We start from the raw sequence: 26,703 nt of genomic DNA, 5'->3' as shown, positions 1-26,703 counted from the left end.
TAGTTAGGTCAGGTGAAATTCTGGTGTAAATCCTGGGTCAGCAGGTTTTGTCCTTATTAACCTGTCATGTGCATACATGCAGCACTTTAGGGACAGGCACACCTTCTGCTGGCAGTTACTTCTTCTAGAATTTAGTCTGCATTTTGGAACAAATGTAACTGGTGTATCTGACTTGTGCCTCACATTCCACCATAAGTACCCCACTTTTTTGGTCCAAAAAAGATGGTAGAATTTCTAGCCCTTCGGCCCTGAAATTCCTGAGGCCTTTCTCTGACAGTGCAAGTGCAGCAGAGTGGAACCCCTGTCTACCCATGCTGGTGGCTACAAACCCCATCCCAAATTGCAGCGATCGGGTCGTCCGTGTGGACAGGATGGGTGAATAGTGCCTGAAAGGGCACTTCAGCAGCAGCTGCCCCAAACTGCCATTTAGAATTTCGGAGCGTAGAGAGGAGGCCCAGCGGGGGGGGAAAAAAAGTATCCTCTCTAGCCTTCAGCTCTCCGTGGAGCATGCAGGCCTATTGAGGAACTTAATTAATCTTGGAGGGAATCAATTACCTTTCTGTAGTAAAGGTTTGGGGCCCCTTAAGGGGTGAGAGTTCCGCTGAGGCCTTTAAAGGGTGGTATTCTTGGAGTAGCCCAGGAACTCTGCCAGATACGCCCCCTTGATGTGGGTGTGATGACCCCTATCCCACCCCCACCAACAGAATTTAAAGGCCATTCCAAACGGAATGGAATCCTGGCATAGCCAGATTCTCCCCCAAAATTCCCTGGCCCTGCTACCGATAGAAATCAGGCATTCAACCACCTTGGAAATTCTTTCTTTACCGTCTTTTTTTTTCTATATTTATTGATAATTTATTTTCAAATACATTAAATACAAATCATTGAAGGTTCAGCCTCTAATTAAAATGTGTGACTACATAAACCCTAAGTACAAAAATATGTCTCACTACTGACTAAGAATCCTTGTTGGTGTAGGTTTGGTCAACACTAAGTCTCCAAAATAAATGGAGACTTCAAATATTTTGTATCAATAGACAATCTTTCACTCTGTTCCCTTTTGGAATGATTTCCAGCTTGTAGGATAAGGAGGTCGTTCAGTGCCTTTTGGCTCAGAGTTTTTTCTGAACAGTGTTTTGATTTGAGCAGTCTGTTTATATTGGCTAATACCTGGTGTGCTGAATCTGACACTGGGTTTCATTTATAAAAGCAGCCATTTCCCCCCTATTTTCTCTCCACCATTGGTGGCAGAGCCTTCAGCTGTCTTGGCGCTGCTCTCGAGCCAAAACTCCCCGCGCGACCCCCCCCCCCCCCCCCCACCCTAATCATCTCTCTTCAAGAGGTATTTTTTTCGACTGCGCTTCTGATCATCTCTCCTAACTCTTCCATTTTGGTATCCATTTCTCCTCTGCGAAGCATATTGGGGCATTTCCTACATTAAAGCCACTATATAAATGTCAATTTTTGCTGCATACGTGACAACTTTTTACTTATCAAAAATGTGGATGGAAATTGGGTACAGGTGATTCAGTGTATTAAAACGCTGTTCATTTCCAGGATCTTGGTTCCAAATACTTCTCTTTTTTTTTCTTCTTTCTTTCTCACTTTGTCTTTCCCAACATGACTTCCCGGCTTCCACAGGCAGCTCACTGTACGGCTCGCTATGTATATTTAATGAAATTAGTAGCAACTGCTATGTACTACAAGTCAGGCATAAGAAATAGGAGTAGGCCATACGACCCTTCGAGCCTGCTCCATCATTCAATAGAAGCGCCAAGACAGCTGAAGGCTCTGCCACTAATGGAGAGAAAATAGGGGGGAGATGGCTGATCTTCGACCTCAACTCCACTTTCCCGCTGATCCCCATATCCCTTGATTCCCTAGAGTCCAAAAATCTATCTCCGCCTTGAATATACTCAATATCCACAACCCTCTGGGGTGGAGAATTCCACAGATTCACAACCCTCTGAGTGAAGAAATTCCTCCTCATCTCAGTCTTAAATGACTGACCCCTTATCCTGAAACTATGCCCCCTAGTTCTAGACTCCCCAGAGGAAACAGCCTCTCCGCATCTACCCTGTCAAGCCCCCTCAGAATCTTTTATGTTTCAATGAGATCACCTCTCATTCCTCTAAACTCCAGAGAGTATAGGCCCATTCTACTCAATCTCTCCCCATAAGCAGATGTCCTGTGGTGCAGCATTCCTACCAAAAACATGCCCATATCCAGCCACTTAATTGGCCAGTGCTGTTTCCCCTGGAATAGAAAAGAAAATGTAGTTATATAGCAATTTCCAAAGTACTTGACGTTGAGGGAGGTTAATCTTGTGTTTCAGTGAGGAAATCAAACATGAAGGGAGAGTGAGTCAGAGACAAGAGTTACAGCATTGTAGCCTGATTCTCCAAAGCGTGCTCCCTGTGAGAATGGCTCCCAGTGGGAGCACAGGATTGCAGGAAAAGCCTTGAAATGAATTATTTTGAAATGTAATTCAGCCGTTGCTTTTGTTATGTAAGCAAATGAAGGAATGGTCACCTGACCACTCTGATCAGCTTCCATGCACCATGTCAAGGACTTTAAAGGAGCTTGTTGTGCCTCCACATATATCCTTCATAGGACAAGCTGTCTTTGTATGCACAGAGTATGTATTACATGCTATTTACACAGATAATGGTGAAAACCCCCACAACCAGGTGTGTACATTATTAACAGTAGGCTTATTGATGTGGGGAAGCTGAATACGACTCCAACTTTCAATTCAACTGGTTAAAGACGGTCAGCTGACTAAAGACCAGCAAAGAATCCTTTTTTCCTTCTCTGAATCACTAAGGTGGACAACTCTACAATATCTTGTCTCTTCCCCAACCCCCTCACCCCACAGGTTCCAGTCACATTTCTCCTTTATCTTCCAACTGCATACACAATGACCAAAGCTCTGATCGGCTTGAGGAAACATCCAGAACTTTGAAACAGATAAACAAATAAAGCTGACACCTGGGTGTGTGTATTTGCATTGATTGGAGAATATAAAATCAACATGACTGTGGTTATCTCTTGTTTTCTTTATAGGTGACTGCTGGCTCTTGGCTGCCATTGCATCGCTGACCCTGAATAATGAAGTCCTGAGCAGGGTGGTCCCCTGTGAACAAGACTTTGGCTCTGATTACGCAGGAATCTTCCATTTCCGGGTAAATCACATCACTATTACTTCTAGATGTTACTGCTTTGGAGGTGGATAATTGAAGACTCCAATTCTGGCTCTTACTGAAGAGAGTTAAAAGGAGCCTTGCCCATCAGGAGCATATATTGGAATTTTGGGTGCTCACTGTGGGGGGAGAGGCAGTGGGAGGGGTAAGGAGAGGGGGAATGGGACGAGAGGAGGCGAAACGGAGTGAGGGGAGCAAGGGTTGGGAAACTATCTGAGTGAGGAGAGGGAAGGGAAACTGGCAGCTGGGGGCATACAACATCTTCGGGAGTGCAAAGTTATATAGAAATTATACTCAGAAACAGGCCGTTCAGCCCAACTAGTCTCTGTCAGTGTTTATCCTCCACACGAGCAGTAGTCCTAACATCTGTGTACCCTGTTTCCGTATCCTTTTATTCCCCTTATGTTTATGGTTCCTCGTACTGGATCCCTCAATCACTGGAAACAGTTTGGTTATATCAATTCTGCCCATCCTTTGATAATTTTAAACACTCTGTAATATCTTCTATTAGAGCTGTTTTTATTGGAACAGGAGCACTATCTACGCAGAGGATTACTAAATTGAAAAGACTCGAATCTGAGAACATCTAAAAATGTCCGAATTTATAATTATAATTCAGACTGTTCGTACTTTTTGGAGTTGTGAGGAGGGGGGGGCCCGAGTTCTATCCTCACAATGTAATAATTTCTCGATATTTCTGTTCAGTTTTGGCAGTACGGAGAATGGGTGGATGTGGTGATCGATGACAGGCTGCCCACAAAAGATGATCAGCTGATGTTTGTGCACTCGGCATCAGGAAACGAGTTCTGGAGTGCGCTGCTGGAGAAAGCCTATTCAAAGTAAGTCCACATTCTCATCATGGCCGTTATGAGGTTCTTTATCTGTATGTGAAAGAGTGGTTTCAGTCTTAACTTTTTTGCTTTGTGTATTTGTTTTTAATATCTGTGTAAATCTCCTCCCTGATAAGTGGGTAAATGCATCACGTGGTGCGCTACTAGGCCAACATCATGAATCTCTCCTTACTGCTGTTACTGAGCCAGACAACAGCAACTACCTGAACTTCTATAGCACTCCTTATGTACAGAAAGATGGCTCAATACCCTTCACAGGACACAGGCAGAGATGGACATCATGCAGGAGGGAGGGGGAACAGAAAGTTGAGGGTTCAAGCAAAAAACAGTCAAAAAGAAAGGTTTGTAGACACTTTTTGAAAGTGGGGAGATGGTAGGGTGGAGATATTGAGGGAGAGTTCCAGAAACCATGGGCATAGTTACTGATGGTGGAGCAGAGGGAGTGAAGGACAATGAGTGAGCTGGTGTCTGAGGAGCATGTGGAGATGTATGGAAGGAGGTGGTGATTGAGGTAGGGTGAGGCGAGGCCAACGAGAGATTTGAAGGTGAGGATGAGATTCTTGACATCAATTCACCAGGGAGCAGGTGAAGCTTGGCAAGGACAGAGGCTCTGGGATGCAGGACTTGGTGCAAGTTACGTTGTAGGTAGCAGCATTCTGATTGAGTTTTAGTTTGTGGATGGTGGAGGCCAGCAAGGAGAACGTTGGAACAATCAAATCTTGAGGTAAAGACGTCAGGATTCAACAGCAGTTGGGGAGATTGGTGTAGCAGTGTGCAATGTTGCAGAGGTGGAAAAAAGTCTGTTTTCACTATGATCAGACATAGGAGAAGAAACTGAACTTGGGGTTGAGTAGTATGCTATAGTTATTCACCTCTAGACTTGGGCTAAGTTGATAGCTGGAGAGGTCGATAGCACATAGGTGCTGGTGGGAGTTGAAGAGGATGTCTTCTATTTTGTTGACCTAAAGCTGCGGGAAATTTTAGCTTATCTAAATCTTAATTGTCAGTTGGAGAGTCTGGGATCGATCAAGGATGCAATGAGCTTGGATGTCATAGGCATACATGTCATATAGACCAGGAAAGTCCTAGGTTCTGCCCCTGGTATGTGTTGAGTTAGCTGATCGCAGGTAGGATGACAGTGAGGTTGTTAAAAGTTGGTATTCCTGGGAGGGAAAGGAAAAATCTTACAGAATTCCTGCTATTCATTGCTGTCCAGTAACCCTGCTGGAAAACATAACATGCATCAGGTGAGGGCAGGATTGGGGATGGCTGTGATGCCTACCACATTAATAGAAGCCACAGTGGCTTTCCTGCCAGGTGAAGATAGCGGGGAGAGGATCTGGGGCCCAAGGAAGCCCAGACAAGTGTGGTTTTTAACTTTTTTAAAATAACTTTTTCCTTTTGGGGATAGGGGGAGCTAGAGTGCTCCTTTGGGTCCCACAAGGAAAACTTAGACCTCCTCTGCTGTGAACTTCCTGCCCCCCCCCCCCCGACTTTTCCCATTCTCAAGACCCCTGGGGGCAGCTCCGGTAGCCGATCCCTGCCACCTACTTGCTGTCGGCGTGTGGCCTCCAGACCACACTATTTTTCTGCCGCTTCCAGCCGAATTCCACTTTCCTCAGTAGGAAACTGGCTTCACATACTGGGCTGAAACTTATAATTCAGTTATCTGTCAGAAAGACTAATTGAAATGTGCCTGTTTCCCAGGTTAAATGGATCATATGAAGCACTGTCTGGAGGATCCACCACTGAAGGGTTTGAAGATTTTACAGGAGGGATTTCGGAGTGGTACGAATTAGAAAAAGCACCAGGCAATCTCTTCAAGATCATCCAAAAGGCATTAAGATGTGGGTCACTGCTTGGCTGTTCTATTAATGTGAGTCTCTATTTAATCTAAAATGTCAGCAATCTCATCATTTCCGGTTTTTGTCTACTTCTAAGTGTTTGCTTACTATAATGATGATCCATCAAAAAGGCTTTGTATGCACTTAGCGAGTGCTAATTGGGAGATCTAGGTTGTTAAAATCTGCCAAATTGGCCAATTTTGCACCTGGTTTATATTGCAGTGCAAACAGTTCTGTAATGTGTGAAAGTCTGCTGCTGCACTAACCAGGATGAAATCAGAGCACTGGCATCAAGACTGAAGCAGCTGCACGTGTGAAGTTGCTCCAAATTCATAGTCACAGCTTTACGTTTCTGGCCGTATACCTTCCCCAGTGATGGTCGGAAAATCTGTATTAACAAAGTAGAAATTGTCACTGGTCTGAGAACAAATGGCAGCTTCCAGCATCCGGCACCACTTCCATGGGACACTTGCATTTGCTGGCAGTGACAACTTTCCTCCAGAGGCCTCTTGGAAATCTATGTCATAGGGTGGGTCTGAGTAATTCTGGAGTCACCTGTGCCAACTTGTTTATAATGCAATGCTTCCTCCGTAAGTTGCATTGTAATATAAACAATGTTTAAAATATGCTAAGACTTGAACTTTGTCAGACAAATTTTCCTCACTGTTTGCCTCCACTCCCTCCATAGAACGTCCTATTTTTCATCCTATAAATGCTATATTCATTTTTTTTTCAATGGACATCAATGAATAACTGTCACACCTCAACAGTGTGGGTGAACTTCCTCTTTGCTGTGCTCTGATGTACGGTCTGATGTATTGTAGATATAATAGAAATCAAGCAGATAGCAGGGTAGATTTTTGACTTCACTGGTTGGGCGGATAGCACGCCCTTTATAGAACCCACTTGATTTTCTTTCCATTCACTGAAAGCCAGGTGGGTTCTATAAAGTGCGTGCAATCCATCTCACGAGATTACCATCCAGGGGGTGTAGACGAAAATCTATTCTGGTGAGTGTGTAATTCGGGCTATAAATGTGTGATTTTAGAATAAAGTCTGTATTTAGGCCATTGCAAATATAATTCAGTTAAGAGGAATTAAGGTTTTTCATTTCTGTTTATCAATATCTTGGTCTTCAATCAGAGAGCTGATCATATTTGCATCTTTTAAATTTTTGGCATCCGTGTAAACTCACGAACCTAATGCAAGCCTCCAAATATACTGAACTGCACACTCTTCATGCTTCCTGCATCTTTGCCGTTTTATCGCACCATCTCCTAACTAATTCTTTTCTAGGACCCCAAGACTCTGGAATTCCCTGCCTTCACTCTTCCCTTCATCCTATAATCTACAGGCCTTTTGAAGTTCAGGTTTAGCAGAAAATAACTACTTCTTGATTTACCTCATCATCTTCTCCTATTTTTTTTAACTTGGTAATGTAATGTGATATGGATCTTGACCCTTCATCTTGGGTTCTCAAATACAAAACCTTGTATTGGATAAAATTTTGTGCTGCAACAAAAATGGAAAATAGTATAACAAATTATGCATTGAGGGTGGAAAAAAAATATAAATGGCCTGTATGATATGTGAATATTAATTTAATTGATACTGTTTTATGCATTAGATCACCAGCTCAGCAGAGACTGAGGCAATTACTTCACAGAAGTTGGTCAAAGGTCATGCTTACTCCATTACTGGGGCAGAACAAGTAAGTCTAAACCAATATGTTTTTAATATTCCCCCTTCTTCCTCTTCCCTTTTAAATGTCTCTGAAACATGTACTATTTTCTGAGAGGGCGAGGCATTGTTTCTCCACGGTCTCTGCCAAATCCAATTTTTAATGAATTCAACAATCTTTTTCTCCCTTCTTGTCTTAAAGGTTGTGAGTCATACTGACAGGACAGGTGGTTATACAGGTACAGCAAGCCTCTGATACCTTGTCCATTGCTCAAAACAGTCACTTACAACTGCACTTTGAAACTCCCAACTGTTTAGCCTTTGGCCCTCCGTTTGCCAGAGCACTTATGCAGCTGTAGATCTGCTCAAATATTCCCTCACCGCTGCCTTTCATGCCCTCGTCCCCAATAAAACCCTTACTGTCTCCCACTCTGGTCGTTCCCCTTACTACGGCCCCTATCCTCAAGTCCAGGTGTTGCAAACTTGAACGTATCTGGCACACAACTGGTTCAGCCATTCATTGCCAGATCTGGCTTGACCACATCAAGCATTATCTCTTTTCTGCCAAAACCAAAATTGCTATTCCAGGATCATCCTAGGATGTAAAATAACACCCGGCTTTTCTCCACTACCAACCATCTCCTTAAACCCTTCTCCTCTGCCACCTCTACCCTCATCTCCAACGAGCGTGAGGAGTTCCTGGACTTCTTTGTCACTAAGATTGAGACGATCTGTTCAGCTGCCTCTGCCGCATCCCCCTCCTTGCCTTGCTCACAAAGCCAAACTTTCCCCATGGTTTACCCTTTCCCTAGCCCTGAATCTGCATCTTTTTGCCATCCTGATTGAGATCGGCTAATTCAATATAGACCAAGAATCAACCCTGGGACTTTCTTGTATGGCTCAGTGTCATTCCTGGTGATGCATTTATCTAATGAGTATTGTATTTTCTTTTTATAAGGATCTGGACCATAATCTAATGTAATAAAATCTGATAGTGAACTCTGATGTCGAGGAAGTGTTCATGGCGACCGTTCCAGTGCCCTAATTGCACTTAACATGTAAATGAGATTCTTCTAGTGAAACTGTTATCCAGTAAGAGACCAGATTGGAACTTCATTAATGAGTGGCTTAGAACTCACTGAACTGATCAGGAGGAGGATGGCGGTGATCGGGATCTGAGACAGATGTATTGAGTGAAGGCTAGGTTGGGTCCCTGTATGTTAATGCTATTCTTTCATTCTCAAAACTGAAAAATTATTCCTTTTTGGCTGCCTGGCCAAGTTTTTCCTCTGTCTTCTTAAGGTACCTCCACATGGCTAAGACAGGGCTGGCTGCAGCCTTCCAGGTCTCAGTGGGGCAGTTATACACTTCAGGCAGTGAGCTGAATTGTGCTCGATTTATTTGTTGACCCCAGTCTGTTTCATTCCTGCAATATCACATGTCTGGCTCAATCTCTGAACGCTAAAGGCATGCATTGATCTACTAAGTGGAGGCAGGTTGACTGGATCCTGTTAGATGGATAAAACTTTACTCTAATTCAAAGTTGAGTGGAACGAAACTAAATGGAGAGTTCTACTTTTGTTCCACTTAACTTTGCTTGTGGATGTGTTTCTTATGCAGTGGCATAAGACTTTATTTGGTTTTGTCAATGTTTGTACGGGTGTGCAAATTATATATTAATTAAAAATGTAATACAACTTTGATGTAGTGATTGGCTTGAAAACTAGAGATTATAATGCCCTTTCTACTTGGGATGCGCAGTACCCACAGCCAGCCACCTCCTGCCTGTTGTACAAGTAGAGCGGCATTTCAATGAGTGTGGTCACATCACCAGCGACTTGGGTAAGAATCATCTTCCGTTGGGCACCATAGGGAAAAACTAGCCAGGTGCCTAGGAAGAGAAATGCCCCATTTAAAACCCTGCAGTAATTCTTGCTTTATTTCTCCTGGCGGGTGTTACACACCTGACACTGAACATTCATTTCTGAGGCCACGGATGAAATAGCAACATTATGGGAATGTAGTTTTCTTTTTATTTTAATCTTGTAGGTGAATTATCAAGGCGATGAGGAGAAACTGATCCGCATCCGGAACCCCTGGGGTCAAGTGGAGTGGAGTGGATCCTGGTGTGACAAGTAAGTTCTTTTGGGAGTACAAGAATACCATTTCTGTTACAATGGTTATCAAATATGTTTTCAGTTACTTTTATGATCTTGCAAGATGTCAGTGTAGGTGAAAATCTCAGTATTCCTGAATTATCTACCTTTTGAAGCTTGCTTCCATGTCATAATTTTTATTGAAATACTAGTGCAACTCTGTGTCATTGCTCTTGGTAAATCAGAGGATATACTGTTTTATAATGGCAGGAATGCAATGCCACGGAACACACTGGTTCTGAAGTTCAATGACGTCTTGTTTCTGGGGACTAAAATAAGGGCATCTTTTTTTATTTATGAGCACCTAAATTTCTGAACATAATTTGGCCCTTTCTGTGATCCACCCTCCAAATCCACTATTTAAATATATTAGAGCAAGGGTCAGTGGTGCTGGCACACCGAATTTCCTGTATTTATACTTACAAAGCACTCGGGATAATTTAAAATGAGAAATGTATGGCACAGCTTTTGCCAGGGCCACCTAAAACTGGTGGAAGTGAGGGTTTTTGACCCTCAAGACCATTGAAAATTTGAGTAGCAATTACTGCAGCTGACTTTTTGAAGCGTTTTTTTTTGGCATTGAACCTAGACAGCCTTGGACCTACTCCTCACTTTGGGAGTGGGAGACCACTGGGAGATATTGACGAACCCCTCCGCCATGCCAAATCTCTATAGAGGGAGAGCTTCTTAGAAGCAAATATAGCATTCCCTATTGGCATTCCTTTGTGTGCCATTATCGAGGAGGAGGAGGAGAACAGGGATGAAGGAAATGACTGAGGCAGCATTTAAGGAAGATGCATCCTACAAGATGTTACTCACAAAGAATATGCAGGCAACGCAGGTTGTATGAAAAGCCTAGTGAGGAAAGGTGTATTTGAGAGCATTTCACCAAAGAAGCAATAAGGGAACTGTGCCAACGACTATATGAGTATACATGCTCAAACGGCACACTAGCTGATATTACAGGCAATCTCTGTAATATCAGCTAGCGTGCTGTTTGAGCATGTATTCATCAGGTGACTGATGCACCTTTCCGCAGGGCTAGGTATTCATCCAGTTTGTTATCACGGCAAGGCAACAGTGAGATAGGGCCATAAAGTTTTATGGATTTGCTGGCTTTCCCTAGGTCCAGGGTGCAATATATTCCATCCTCAATTTCATCAACACTCTCTGAATGTCCAGATTGTGCATGAGAATGTGCTGAGGATCCTGTACATCAATGCAACATTTGCTGGAAATTGTCACAATGAATTCATCCTTCACAATTTTGCCCTTCCATGTCAACGGATGGTTTGTGGATGACGAGCCATGGCCCCTCCTCCCATGGGTAATGACACCACTAAGAATTACTCAATGGCAGCACAAGGCATATGCTTCAACAAGAGCATTTATCAAGGGTCTTTGAGTCAATTTCACTGCTTTGACAGGTCAGGAAGGGGTTCTGCAATATGCAGTAGTTCATGTGTGCCAAATAGTTGTGGCCTGCTGTGCCCTGCACAACTTCATCAATGAAAAAAGCCTGGGCATGGTCATCCCTGATGAATGATCCCTAGCAGAAGTACTTGGAGGAAAGCATCAGGATGACCATCACTCAAAGGACTTCAATGCCAACCTTCTCCCATCTTCAATTAAAAATCAAATCCTAGAACCCATCCTAGAACATCAATATACATCAAATCTCTTTGTCCCTGCATGATTATGCCAAAAATACACACCTGATTGAATGTTAGCATGAAATAAGTGCATCATTTCCTGTATGACTGTAATTCTCATGAATAACAAAGCACAACTTAAGTGCACATTCCTTTTTAATCCAATAAACTCCAAAGTGAACAGATGCCAAATGTTCTTTCCTCACTCTGAGCTTCCCCGTGGTGTCTAAACGAGCCTTTCTTTCTCCTATTCTGGTGTTTCCACCAGGTGCAAACCGAGGGCCAGAATCACCAGAGGAATCTGGCCTTTGTGTGAGATCTAAGATACTAACTAACAAAAATATATTTTTTAAACCATTTTTGAAATTCTAGTAACGCTACTCGATCAGACAAAAACCTAGATTCAGCCCTCCAAACCAAATAAGTACGTTATATATAGTACTCCCAAGATCAGCTGTGTCTTTCCTAAATGTTTAAGGCATTAAACATATCACTAAAGCAATTTGGCACCTGACCAAATAATGGAACCTACTGTGATGAAAGCAGACGTTCATGTGCCACTTCTATAACTGTTTTTCAAAACGTTGTTCATCTCATTCCAGCGCACCTGAGTGGAATAGCATCTCTGATGAAGAAAAAGAGCGTCTGTGTAACCAATCAGATGATGGAGAATTCTGGTAAAGTTGATTCAGTCCACTGACCTTATTTATGGGTTTTATGACTTGTTTACACATGGTTATAATAATGGTATAAGCAGGGCAATCAGGTAGTATCTGAAATAAAACTGGAAATGCTGGAAACACTCAGGTCAGACAGCATCTGTGGAGAAAGAAAAAAAGTTATCGTTTCAAGTCTATGACCCCTTTGCCAGAATCGGAAAATGTTACAGATGAACAACTTATAATGAGGAACAGAGCAAGAGAAAAGGGGATGGGACAAAGTAATGACCACATACACAAGAAAAGAGAGAGATTGCTACTGCACCAGTTCTTTTTCACCTATTTCTCTTTCTCCAAAAGTATAGGTGCATAGTGAGCTCAGAAAATGTTCACTTTTATGTATTTTCTGAAAGCAGTAACATTGAACATCTGAACGGGAATGTAAAAGGACTTAGATTTCACATTGGAAAGTCTACAAAAGACTATTTCCTTAAAGTTTAGCAAATTGTTGGACTGTGTAAGAAATATGTTCTAGAGATGATGTTTTAACAAATTGTGGACTGATTTTATCTTTATTGTTCGTGTATCAGCATTTTGTGTTTTTCTGCTGTGTAATTATCTATCTTGCAAATAAATCTAATGTTGGGTTCAGCCTGAACATAGGAGCTGGCAATGTGGTATTTACTGCCTTTCAGAGTAGACAGGAGAACATTGTTTGTATTTTGCGTTGCCCACCACGTAACACACATAGGTACAACAACATCTTGCATTCATTTGTTCGAGCAAGGCCATGAGGGCATTTAAACACCAGGATGAGAATTTTAAATTTGAGGCATAGGGGGTCTGAGAGCTAATCTAGGTCAATGAGGATTGAGGTGATGGGCAAGTGGGACTTGGTGCAGGATGTGATACCGATAGCCTACTTTTGGATGAGCTGAAATTTACAGAGGGCAGAGGATGGGAGGCCAGGCAGGAGAGAAATAGTTGAGTCAGGAGGTGACAAAGGCATGGATGAGGGTTTCGGCACCATATCGGCTGAGGTGAGGGCGGAGTCGATGTTACAAAGGTGGAAGTAGGTGGTCTACATGACGGAGAGGATATGAGATCGGAAGCTTTGAATAGAGTTGAATAGGATGCTGAGGTTGGGAACAGTCTGGTTCAGCCTGAAACGGTGGCCACGGAAGGGTTTGGAGTTGATGGTGAGGCTATGGAGTTTGTGGTGGAGGCTGAAGGCAATGGCTTAAGTCTTCCCAATGTTTAGCTAGAGAAAATTGTGGCTTATCCAAGATTACATGTTAGATGAGTAGTCTGACAACACAGATGCAGTGGAGGGATAGAGAAAGCCGTACATGTGAAGTTGACCCTATGTCTGCAGATAGATGCGGAAGATGAAAAGGCCAACGACTGGTCCTTGGGGAATTCACTGGTGCTAACTGTGCAGGGGCAGGAAGAGAAACCATTGCTAGAGATTCTCTGGCTATGACTGGATAGCATAGATAAGAGTGGAACCAAATTATGTCACTCCCACTGAGCTAGACAGTGGAGGAGAATGATGTGGTCAATCTTGTCAAAAGTGCAGAGAAATCATGGAGGACGAGAAGGGATTATGCAGCATGGTCACAGTCACTGAGAATGTTGTTTGTGATTTTGGTTAGGAGCATTTCAATGCTGATTAGCGAGATTCAAACAGGAAATTGTGGGAGAGATGGGCACGGATTTGGGAGGCGACAACACATGGAAGAACTTCACAGAAGAAAGGGAGGTTGGCGATGGGCAGTAGTTTGCAAGGACAGAGGGAATGAGGGTGGATTTTTGAGGAGGGTTGATGGCAGTTTTGAAGGGGAGGGGTCAGTTCCCGAGGCGAAGGAACCATTTACAATGTTGGCTAACGTGAGGGTCAGGAAGGGAAGTTGGGTGGTCTGCACTGGGAATGTGGTCAAGCTAGCAGGTGGTGGGTCTCATGGATGAGATTAGCTTGGACAGGGCATGGGGGGGGGAGATAAGACTGAAGCTAGAGAGAGTTGGGGGTCAGTTTGGCAAGGTGAAAAGGGGGATGCAGCATAGGCATGGATGGTCTGATTCTAGGTTACAAAGAAGTCCATGATCTCCTTGCGGTTGTTGGTGAGGGTGGAAGGCGCAGAGAAGAGGGGTTTAAGGAGATTAGTGAAGAAAAGATGCCGAAGCTAGTTGTGTGCAGATATGCTCAAGTCTGTGCCCCTTGGACTTGAGAGAGTGAAGATGAGGACCGTACCAGGGGGACCAACCAGGATGGCAGACAGCAAAGGTTGCCTGAGGACAAGGAAATCAAAGGTGGAGGTGAGGGAGTGGTTGAGCAAATCAATGGCTGCAGAAGTATTGTGGCAAATGGAGGTACAAAGGCTAGGTAGTTGGGAGTTTAAAAGTGCAGTTGTAAGTGACGTGTGGAGAGTTTTTCCCAGGGGCAGACACAGAAGAGAGTGGGGTTGGAAGAGGGTAGGCGGCATAGTTGGTAAGGAATAGAAGGAAGCTGTCAGATAGGACCTTGTCTGTGATCGAGACTATGGGCATAGGGAGGGCACGAGATGCCATGGTCAAGAGGGTGGCCATGGATATGGGTCAGAGAGTTTATATGGAGGGAGAGGATTAGGGAAGACAGGTGGACCATGAATTCAGAGGAGAGAATGCAAGGAGAGCTGCGATGGAAACTCGGGGTGGGGCTTGGGGCTGGGATGGTAGATGATGAGTTTAAAGGAGGTGAGAGGGTGGAACAATGAGATGCTCAAAGGAAGTGCTGGTGCCAGAGGAATAGATGAAAGGGATCAAGATGTGTTTTTGTGATGAGGGCCACACCCCCACAATGACATTTTGGGCAGGGCAGGTTGTGGAAGGTATAGCCAGGTGGGAAGGCTTCAGTAAAAGACAAGGTGTCATCACCATCGGCTTGGCAGAGATTAGGAGAAGCATGTCCTGGTCATGGAGAGGTCAGGGAGTAGACGATATGGAAGGTAAGGTGTAATTGTTAGCCCAATGGCAAATTATGCCACTTGGTATACACATAATGGTTTTGGTTGAAAGATTTGGTCCGCTTATGGAAACTACCTTTTTGCTGTGAACGCAAGTTAAGTGTTGAGAGAATGCCCAAGTTGTAATAGTGGACACAATGAGAAATAAAGGTAGATTTTCCTCTATGGGCACCCAAGGAAGTAGCTACCCATATTTTTCCTCACTTTGGCCGTTTGCATGGCTTGGGTGAACTCCGGACACAGGCTGGAAAATGAGGCAGGAATCTGGAACGTTCCCTGCCACCTGATTATAATACAACTGGTGAGCCTGCATCTACTACAGGAGCAGGCCCAGTTAAGTATCCAGAGGAAGCTCCAAGGAAATCCTGGAACAACACATTACGGATAGAGGATTGACATAATGGTCACTGCCAATTTCCTCTTCCCTGCATCTGAGGAATAATAAATCCCCAGGTGCAAGGAAGAGAAAAGTCTCCCCACTAACATCTTAACTCTTCCTTAATTCACTGTTGCATTTTTTTCCTTACGTGATGTTATCTACTTGGGTTTAACGTTACTGACTGCCACGTAAGCGAACCTCGCATCCACTTCTGCAGTTGGAGTTTGTACGTGCCTTTGCAACATGCTGCCCCTCGGCGACATCTTCTAAAAATACAATATCAGGTTCCACACATCCGCTGACAACACCCATCTCTACCTCACCACCCCCTCCCTCGACCCCTGCGCTGTCTCTCATTTGTCACACTGCTTGTCCGACATCCATTACTGTTGAGCAAAAATTTCCTCCAGTTAAATATTGGTAAGACCAAAGCCATTGTCTTCGGTCCCCACCACAATCTCCGTTCCCTAGCCACCGACTCCATCCCCCTCCCTGGCCACTGTCTGAGGCTGAACCAGACCGTTCGCAACCTTGGCCTCCTATTTGACCCTGAGATGAGCTTCCGACCACATATCTGCTCCATCACCAAGACTGCCTACTTCCACCTCCATAACATCACCTGTCTCCGCCCCTACCTCGGTTCATCTGCTGCTGAAACCCTCATCCATGCCTTTGTTACCTCTTGACTTGACTATTCCAATGCTCATCTTCTATCCTCCATAAACTTGAGCTCATCCAAATCCCTGCTGCCTGTATCCTAACTCGCACCAAGTCCCATCACCCCTGTGCTCGCTGACCTACATTTGGTCCGGAACGCCTCGATGTTAAAATTCTCATCCTTGTTTTCAAATCTCTCCCTGGCCTCGCCCCTCCCTATCTCTGTAACCTCCGTGATTCCTACAATCCTCCGAGATCTCTGTGCTCCTCCAGTTTTTGCCTCTTGCGCATCCCTGATGTTAATCGCTCCACCATTGGCGGCCGTGCCTTCAGCTGCCTAGGCCCTAAGCTCTGTAATTCCCTCCCTAAACCTCTCTGCCTCTCTCCTCCTTTAAGATGCTCCTTAAAACCTACCTCTTTGACCAAGCATTTGGTCACCTGTCCTAATATCTCCTTATGTGGCTCGGCGTCAAATTTTGTTTGATAATAGCTCCTGTGAAACGCCTTGGGACATTTTACTATGTTAAAGGTGCTATATAAATGCAAGTTGTTGTTGTTTTTTGTCTAATATTGAGGTAAATAATAGCTATACCCAGGGATTCAATAGAGAACCCTTGTCACTGTACACCGGCTCACTGGAACATACCATGTGCTGCCAAGTAATTCTCTTTGGTGGGCCGATTGAATATACACTCTTGAGACCAAGGCTCAGGCTAGAATTTCACAGACAACTTCTTTAAATAAAGCAAGTAAATGAACAGTGTTCAGTGTAAAATACTATAATACAAACTTTGCTAGTTTTCACAATGCATCAAAACAACAAAGATACCGCCCCGGGCTATCTCTCTACGTACATTGATCCCTTAAAATGGATATTCATTTCTTATATAGTGAAACACAGCCACGGAGTCAGAGACTTGCAGTACATCCTCCGCTGGTTGAAGCCTGTTGACTGACTCACAGAAGCTTCTGTTCACTATATATCAATGATTTGGATATAGGCTAGAGAAAGTGGTGTCCAAATTTGCAGCCATTACTAAAATAGAAGGCATAGTAAATAATTCTGAAAGCTGCAAGGGGGTGTTGATAAGATGGTGGAATGGGTGAAAAAATGGCCTAGAATTACATAGAATCTAAGCATAGAAACAGGCCATTTGGCCCACTTGGTCATGCCAGTGTTTATGCTCCTCATGAGCCTCCTCCCACTCTAATTACCTCTTTCCATCCTGCCCTCACATATCCCTCTATTCCCAATTCAACGTCATTATGTGTGAGTTGGTGGTACTTGACTTAAAAAAAAATGTACTTTGAATGGGGGGGGGAGGTTGGATGATGTGGAAGAGCAGAGGATTTTGAGGTTCAGGTTCAGAAGGTATTAATAGGAGCACCTCAAATGGATAAGGCCATAAAAAAGCAAATAGAATTCTAGGGTTCATCTCGAGGCGTATAGAATATAAAATTCAAGAGGCAATGATCAGTCTGTATAAAATCTTAAGACCTCAGTTAGAATACTGTGCGCAGCATTGGGCTCCACACTATAGGAAGGATATTGAGGTTTTAGAAAGATTCACTAGGATGTTGCCAGGAATGAGGAAATACAAATATAAAGAAAGACTTGGAAAAATTGTAGCTGTTTTTGTTAGAACAGAGGAGGTTATGGGATGATTTGATCAAGATGTTTAAAATAGATCAAAGCAGACTGTTTCCAGTGGGTGAGGTCTCTTGAACAAGAGGTTACGAATTTAAGATTAAATGTAAGTGATCTAGAACAGAAAGCGGAGAGACCTTTTTACACAGAGGGTTATGAGGCTTTGGAATGCACTACCAGAGTTAGTGATTGAAGCAGAGGCCATGTCAACATTTAAGAATATGGGTTGTTGAAGGTAAGAGGAATAATAATGTGGGAACAGAGCGGGGGATGTAGGATTAAGACTACTGCCCATGTAGAAGATAAACACTAAAATGGACTGGCTGGCAAAATACTGTTTCCAGAGGGTGATGGTCGAAGGTTGTTTTTGTGACTGGAAGCCTGTGGCCAGTGGGGTACCACAGGGATCGGTGCTGGGTCCCTTGCTGTTTGTGGTCTACATTAATGACTTGGATATGAATGTAAAAGGTATGATCAGTAAGTTCGCTGATGATACAAAAATTGGTAGGGTGGTAAATAGCGAGGAGGATAGCCTCAGTCTGCAGGACGATATAGATGGGTTGGTCAGATGGGCGGAACAGTGGCAAATGGAATTTAACCCGGAAAAGTGCGAGGTGATGCACTTTGGAGGGACTAACAAGGCAAGGGAATACACAATGAATGGGAGGACCCTCGGCAAGACAGAGGGTCAGAGGGATCTTGGTGTGCAAGTTCACAGATCCCTGAAGGCGGCGGAACAGGTAGATAAGGTGGTAAAGAAGGCATATGGGATACTTGCCTTTATTAGCCGAGGCATAGAATATAAGAGCAAGGAGGTTATGATGGAGCTGTATAAAACACTGGTTAGGCCACAGCTGGAGTACTGTGTGCAGTTCTGGTCGCCACACTACAGGAAGGATGTGATCGCTTTGGAGAGGGTGCAGAGGAGATTCACCAGGATGTTACCAGGGCTGGAGCGCTTCAGCTATGAAGAGAGACTGGGAAGATTGGGTTTGTTTTCCTTGGAGCAGAGGAGGCTGAGGGGGGACATGATTGAGGTGTACAAAATTATGAGGGGCACAGATAGGATGGATACTAAGGAGCTTTTTCCCTTCGTTGAGGGTACTATAACAAGGGGACATAGATTCAAGGTAAAAGGCGGGAGGTTTAGAGGGGATTTGAGAAAGAACTTTTTCACCCAGAGGGTGGTTGGAGTCTGGAACTCACTGCCTGAAAGGGTTGTGGAGGCAGGAACCCTCACAACATTCAAGAAGCATTTGGATGAGCACTTGAAATGCCATAGCATACAAGGCTACGGACCAAATGCTGGAATATGGGATTAGAGTAGACAGGGCTGATGGCCGGCGCGGACACGATGGGCCGAAGTGCCTCTATCCGTGCTGTATAACTCTATGACTCTATGACTCTATGTTGTAAAGTCTATGTATCATTCCAATTTGTCTAAAGTCATAAGAGACAAAGCTCATTCACAAATAACTGCATTTCGGGTAATTAAATTACAATTAGCCATTCTTTGACAATAGTAAAGGTTCTTTGTCCCTAGTTGTCTTTAATTTTTTGTTGTTCCTCTGCCATCTCCTTGCAGGATGTCATTTTCTGATTTTCTAAGCAATTTCTCCCGAGTGGAAATCTGCAACCTCACTCCTGACACTCTTGCCAGTGATGAAGTTCACAAGTGGAGTGTGATGACGTTTAATGGGAGCTGGAGAAGTGGATCGACTGCGGGAGGATGTCGGAACTACATAAGTACAAAATTCCAATTCACCTCTCTGCTCTTTGGCATTATCTTTTGTAGAGAGTCCAATTCTTTCCATTTAGCACCTTGGCAACACTGTGCCGGAGCAATGCCATTGCATCTTCTCAGCCCTATACCCTTTGTTAACATGCGGTTCTGACATGATGCTCTATTCACTTTGGGTCTAAGATAATTTAGTAGCAAGAAACTATAATTCTCCTCGTGGTTTCTATTTCAAGATCAGATACAGCCACTTTACATCTTTTTCCTGTGCTAAATCCGAAATATTCAGTCTGTTTCAAATGCTTCAGTTGAGTCAGGTTTTTTTTTAATAACTTTGAACTCCTGCCAACCTATTTTTTTCATCAGTAATGACAACATTTTTATTCAAGTGCAGCAGAGGCCAACCAAAGTTCTAACGTTACTTCCCTGCTTTTGTATTCTATTCCTTTGTCCACCGTTCAGTGGAGCTGTTAACCATTTAAAATAAATGGGTTGGTCAGTGCCAGTGTTAAAATAGCAGATGACACATTGTGTTCATTCACTCGTATCACCAACAGTAATTTCTAGATTGTAGTGACTGGAATGATGTGTATGTTCATCAACTTTTGAATGGCTGATCTCATTGATGACCATTGGCGTCCATTTATAGAAACGTTTTGGACAAATCCTCAATTTAAGATCCAGTTGGATGAAGCGGATGATGATCCTGATGATGACGATGAGAAATGTAGCTTTCTGGTTGGTGTGATTCAAAAGAATCGTAGAAGATGTAGGAAAATGGGCGAGGACATGCGCACCATAGGCTTCGCTGTTTACGAGGCAGGTTTTAGGATTTTACTTACTTGTTGCCTTGTAAAACAAAACGGTAAAACAAATACAATAATAAAGATTCTTGCAATGCTGATCTCCAAATGGCCTTTCCAGGTTCACATATTCAATGCAAACAAAAAAAATGTTACCACACCAAGCTAATGTGGCAGACCATTGAAAATTTGTCTGCATTTCAATAAAGTAGTAGTCTGTTATCATGTATAGCGAAAAGCTATTTTCAAAAGCCAGTTTTCTGTTGGATTATTAAGGTTGAACCAGACCTGTCACTTCACTGGACTGTACATAATTATGATGCTATACCCTACCAGTCATTTGCCACTAGCTTTTATAGAAGTGGGTACCTTACCGTGATGGCTGTAATACACTGGTTCAGGTGGTGCAGCACATGCAGTTTGGTTAGCATTGAGCCACGTCACTGCACATTGTAGCAAAATGCTAGTTGAACCTCTCTTAAGCCAGCACACTGAGCTGGTCAACAACTTTGGTAAGGTTATGTAATGAGCATGGTGCTATATCATAGTTTATTTAAACTTGTAGACAAAATTGGAAAGAGAATAACCACTTATTGTAATACTATCAGTTGTTGGGAATGGAATTGAAGGTAATGAAGGGGGGAAGAACATACAGAAAGAAAAGAACTTGCATTTGTATAGCACCTGTCATGACCTTGGGATGTCCCATTGGCTTCACAGCCAATGAAGTATTTTTGAAGTGTAGTCACTGTAGGAAAATGCTGTAGCCAATTTGTGCACAGCCAGATCCCACAAACAGCAATGAGTTAAATGACCAGATAATCTATTTTAGCAAAGTTGGTTGAGGAATAAATGTTGGCCAGGACACTAGTAGAACTACCCTACTCTTTGACTAGCAACATGGGATTTTTTAATGAGGGCAGAAGGGACTTTCGTTTAACATCTCATCTGAAAGACAGCAGTGCAGCACTCCCTCAGTACTGCACTGAATTTTCCGCCTAGATTACATGCTGAAGCCTCTGGAGTGGGGTTTAACTCCACAGACTTCTGGCTTGGTGAGAGTGCTATCAATAAGCCAAGGTTGACAAGTTAAGAAGTTATGAAGTCTGTGGCAGGCAGAAGACTAGTAAGCTAGTGATTATGGTACTGGTAACCCAGAAATCTATGGCAAGTTGTGACATTAAATTTAATAAATCTGGTAATCTGCGGACTGGCACCAGAAAATGACCATTAAAGCTACCAAATTGTTGTAAAAATCCAACACCCTTAGAGAAGAGAATCTGCCACATCTACCTGATCTGGCTACCCTATGACTCTAGTTCCATATTATGGGTTGATTCTTAATGTCCTTGGGGTAACCAGGGCTGAGCAACAAATATTGCCATGGCAATGTTTCCAAACCCTGAGTGGAAACACGAGAATGGTTGATAGGGTTAGATGAGGTAGGGAGGGAGGAGGCTCGTGTGGAGCATAAACACCAGCATGGACCTGTTGGGCCAAATGGCCTGATTCTGTGCTGTACATTCTATGTAATGGTTGAATGTTCTTGGGCTTTGCTTGATTACTTTGGGTATAGAAAAAAAATACAGAACCTTTCCCTCAAGTGATTAAATGAGTGGAATAGTGTCCTTGAATGGTGAATTTTGTACATGGTTAGTGATTTGAACTCACTTGATGGGGTAAATGGCCTTTTCTCATTCCATGATTTCTTATGTTCCTTATGCAGAAAAAATAGTGGTTCCCGGGAGCAGATGGTGACAAACGTTCCATTTGCACGTAACTTAATTGTGCTAACATTGCTCAGTACCATGCCATAGCTTTACCAATATAAAATGGCATTTTAGGGCACAGACATTACTAACTCTGTCATTTGTATTGTTGCTGAGATGTTACTATGGGATTCACTGTTATCATAGTACTTGAAAACATCACCTCAGTTGTGCTCGAATTACACAATTTATGCAGTTTTTTTTTAGCCTTCTTGCAAAAGCCTTTAGACTTATGCTGTTACCTTTTTTTTTATTCCATAGGTCCCTGACGAGGTGCGTAGGACAGTTTTAAGATCCAGAACTACAAATTTAATTAGATTTTTCTATGCAGGTGGTATTTTGCTAGTTTTTAATAATACATTGAGTATTACCCAATTAGTCTTCAAACCAGTTCTGAGAGGGCTACTGAAGAAATTGTGGGAGGTTTTTTTTCATTTACTTTTTTCCCCTAATTACACACCTTACTCCAGCCAAGGGAGCAAGTGACTGACCTGCTGTCGGTAGTACTCCTGCTAGGTGGTGCACAAGAGTGGATGTGGTGATGGAGAATCTCGTTTTTTGACATTGTGCCTGTAGGAAAGGACTAGCATCTTACCATGCCATTGAATCGCACAATGAAACTCCAACTCCAGCATGTGTCCTTTCTGGAAAAAGTGGCTAAACATTGTCTAACTCTTCCTTAATTTTTGGCTCTAGAATTAGAATTAAGGGTAAGTATTCAGAAATCAGTGTGGGGTAGAAATCTATCTTGGGCAGTAGTGCAAAATGGGCGGTATAGCATCAGCCACCTGATACTCAGTTCTATTGAAGTCAGTGGAACTGAATATCGGACAAGACATTAAACAGAGGGCTGATGCCACACTGCTTGCTTTTTGCACTTCTGGCCAAGATGAATTTCTGCCCCTGTGACTTTTACTTTGGAGCTTTTCTTTTTTTAATGTTGTGAAGGGAATTTTCCTTGCACCTATCCAGAAACTTCAAATATGATGCTGCCAGTAGCAGATATTGAATTTAGAGTTCATTATTTTTCTTTTTTTTTAAAACTGTGCTCCAGCTTCTTTGCATCCAATAAAGTCGTTCCACAATTGACACTTCAGCCTTTGGATCTTTGGGTGCTGTGTAGCTCCTTGTTAGTTCTGTGTGGAAAATACATTTGAAAATTACCAAAATGGATGAAGACTGCCAGATAGATTTGATTTTTCTCTTGCATTGTCTACCTAACACTACCCTACATACTCCCCAAGGGAAACCTTAACGAAGAGGGCGAGGAGTTGATGAAAACTCTTTACTGCTTTGTTGCTAGCCCATTAGTGGTGATATCGTGGTGAAAGGAGTTGGAGGGGATACCCATTTGGTCATTTGCAGGCTGCGGAAATGAATTGTGTTCTGCTTACTTTGTTCTGTCTATAGTATAAATCTTAAGATTTGAGGAATTTTATATAATCTATGTGCTGTAATAGCATTTCAAAAATGTCTCAATCAGAAACCAGTTGATGCCATTTTTTTGTTTCTATAAATTAGTATAAAGACAAAAGTAATATTCAGCTGAGGAGAGATTTCTTCGTGACCCATGCATCCAGCGCGAGATCAGAAACCTTCATCAACCTGCGGGAAGTCATGAATCGGTTAGCTCTTGAACCTGGACAGTATTTCATTGTACCGTCCACTTTCCAGCCAAATGAAAATGCAGACTTTGCAATTCGTGTGTTTACAGAGAAGCAAGCTAATGTGCAGTAAGTATTAATAGCAAAGAGGTAAAGGGATTGGGTATTAGCAAATGCTGTGAAGGGCAGTGATGGTTAAAACTTTTTTCTTATATAAAGGGAGCGTTTGGGAACTGGATGGTCCCATTCCCTTTTTTTTTTCAAAACTTAACAATATTTTTCACCCCTCGACCTAGTTTTGAATCCAGCCCAGGCCAATGGGTGGGAAGGTCCCCTGAGCTGCTCCTGATCCACTGGCGTAACTTCACCAGAAGTGAGGTAGAAACCCTGTTTACATGTGTACATGGGATTTCCACCACTCTTGTGACGAAGTTATGGTGGAGCAGGAGCAACTCTGGAAATTCCAAGCCATTGTCCTCTCTCGGCCAGTTCTAAAGGGCCTACACAAAATGTGTTTAAGTCGTCTCAACCTAGTTTTTTTGTGAAACTGCAATATCACTCATACATGTCCAAAGGCTGGATGGTGTGCAAAGTGGAAATGTTACATTGGCACCGTCACAGGCACTCTCTTGAACATTAGTAAGTTATTGGATCAGTGTAGACGGAGCTTCATTGTGCATCTAATTTATGCTGACCTGCCTGTCCTGGGAGTGTACAATGCTACCACTGCAAAATGTGTTTCATTTCCCAGCACTTGCATCCCTCAGGAATTTTTTTTTTAATTCATGGGATGTGGGCATCGCTGGCAAGGCCAGCATTTATTGCCCATCCCTAATTGCCCTTGAAAAGGTGGTAGTGAGCCACCTTCTTGAACTGCTGCAGTCCATGTGGTGAAGGTTCTCCCACAGTGCTGTTAGGAAGGGAGTTCCAGGATTTTGACCCAGCGACGATGAAGGAACAGCGATATATTTCCAATTCAGGATGTTGAGACTTGCAGGGGAACGTGCAGGTGGTGTTGTTCCCGTGTGCCTGCTGCCCTTGTCCTTCTAGGTGGTAGAGGTCGTGGGTTTGGGAGGTGCTGTTGAAGAAGCCTTGGCGAGTTGCTGCAGTGCATCCTGTGGGTGGTACACGCTGCAGCCACAGTGCACCGATGGTGAAGGGAGTGAATGTTTAGGGTGGTGGACGGGGTGCCAATCAAGCGGGCTACTTTGTCCTGGATGGTGTTGAGCTTCTTGATTGTTGTTGGAGCTGCACTCATTCAAGCAAGTGGAGAGTATTCCATCACACTCCTGGCTTGTGCCTTGTAGATGGTGGAAAGGCTTTGGGGAGTCAGGAGATGAGTCACTTGCCACAGAATACCCAGCCTCTGACCTGCTCTTGTAGCCACAGTATTTGTGTTAATTACACACACAAACATTATACTGTTAATTTCAGGCAAAACAGCAGATAAATAGTTTGAAAAGCAAGATTCCTTTCTCGCATTACAGTTTGCTAAATCTGAGCCTCTTACGTAAAAATTTTAAAGTTTAAGAACGTGCAGAGTGAGGTATTTTTCAGATGTCTAGGATAGAATTAAATTGCACGCAACTAATGTATTTGGTCACAGCACAAATGTAATGAAAGATTACTAAACCAAGCTCCCCCCAATGGCTCAGTGGGTTTACATAGATACAGAATGTACAGCACAGAAACAGGTCATTCGGCCCAACAGATCTATGCCAGTGTTTATATTCCACATGAGCTTCCTTCCCCCTCTTCATCTAAGCCTATCAACCTTCTATTCCTTTCTCCCTCATGTGTTTATCTAGCTTCCCCTTAAATGCATCTATGCTGTTTGCCTTGTGGTAGCAAGTTCCACATTCTAACCACCCTCTAGGTAAAGAAGTTTCTTCTGAATTCCCTATTGGATTTATTAGTGACTATCTTATATTTCTAGCTCCTAGTTTTGGTCTCTTCCACAGTGGAAGCATCTTCTCTACGTCTACCCTATCAAACCCTTTCATAATCTTAAAGACCTCTATTAGGTCACCCCTCACCCTTTTTTCTAGAGAAAACAGCCCCAGCCTATTTAGTCTTTCCTGATAGTTATAACCTCTCAATTCTGGTATCACCCTTGTAAAGGTTTGCATATGGTATAGTCTGAACCATACAGACGAGGAAGGTACCAGGTTTGATTTCTAGTCTGTGCTGAATGAGCCAATCTCAACTGGGGAGGCACTATAGTTGGTCTATGTATCCCTAAGCTAGGGTAAGCTTGGCCAAGGTTTCCCCCCCTGATTGCTGTCCCGCGTACACGTGGATTCTAGCTGAGTACAGGATTAGACTCGCCTGTGATGTTCCCCATAGTAAAATAGCCTGCAGGCCATGTGAAGTACATCTATTTGAGCAAAGTACTGGAGAGCAGCTGGTGCCTATGGAACCATACCCCAGTATGAGTCAGTACAGAACCTTCAGTAGAGGAGGAAAGTTGAAGGAAATGATAAAAATTAGTAAACCTAGAAAGAATTAGTAGTCATGTATTATAATTTGTTATTATTACTGATGTGCTTCTAGCTTTTTAATTGAAATGTGCTCAGGACACATGGAACACATCTGAAAGTTTCACTGTGTGTAATGTGTATTGTTTTTGTATTACAGAGTGATCGATATTGAAGTTGATGCAAAACTAGAAGATGAGCAGGTACAGGACTATTCTCTATTTGCTTGTTCTTTGAGGAACTCTAATTGCCTGCTTGTTTTGCTTGGCCTTCCGTGTAACAAAGGTTGTTATTGAGTGTCACCAACCCTGTGTCCCAACTTTCCCCAGAAAACATTGGAACGGCCATGAGGACTTTTAACAGCCTCCTCTCCCTCCAACCTGGCATACATTTACATGCAGAGGCCTACAAAGCTGTCAATTTCCCGATCTTTAGGGCTCTTCTGCCCCTTTAAATGCCCGGCTGCCTCTTCCCTTGTTGCAGGACTGCCAGGATTTTGTGACTGATCATTGGCTGACTCCCTCTTGACAGTGGGAATCCCGCCAGGTATATCTGATGAGCCAGTCGGGGTTGAGACGTAA

General features: G+C 43.2%; 1 protein-coding gene across 1 annotated transcript in view; it reads left to right on the top strand.

The window, feature by feature from the left end:
- Positions 1-26,703, top strand: part of LOC137324454 (calpain-2 catalytic subunit-like) — a 120,531-nt gene that overhangs the window by 75,067 nt on the left and 18,761 nt on the right. Inside the window, exons 4-14 of the mRNA XM_067988735.1 lie at positions 3,067-3,185; positions 3,909-4,042; positions 5,762-5,930; positions 7,526-7,609; positions 9,628-9,713; positions 11,989-12,063; positions 19,317-19,477; positions 20,119-20,288; positions 22,303-22,314; positions 23,563-23,774; positions 26,283-26,325. Of these exons, the coding sequence (XP_067844836.1) occupies positions 3,067-3,185; positions 3,909-4,042; positions 5,762-5,930; positions 7,526-7,609; positions 9,628-9,713; positions 11,989-12,063; positions 19,317-19,477; positions 20,119-20,288; positions 22,303-22,314; positions 23,563-23,774; positions 26,283-26,325 (1,265 nt within the window). The remainder of the gene's footprint in view (positions 1-3,066; positions 3,186-3,908; positions 4,043-5,761; positions 5,931-7,525; positions 7,610-9,627; positions 9,714-11,988; positions 12,064-19,316; positions 19,478-20,118; positions 20,289-22,302; positions 22,315-23,562; positions 23,775-26,282; positions 26,326-26,703) is intronic.

Source organism: Heptranchias perlo, chromosome 8 (genome assembly GCF_035084215.1).
Source record: "Heptranchias perlo isolate sHepPer1 chromosome 8, sHepPer1.hap1, whole genome shotgun sequence".
Lineage (NCBI taxonomy): Eukaryota > Metazoa > Chordata > Chondrichthyes > Hexanchiformes > Hexanchidae > Heptranchias > Heptranchias perlo.
This window is presented reverse-complemented; position numbering and strand designations above follow the sequence as displayed.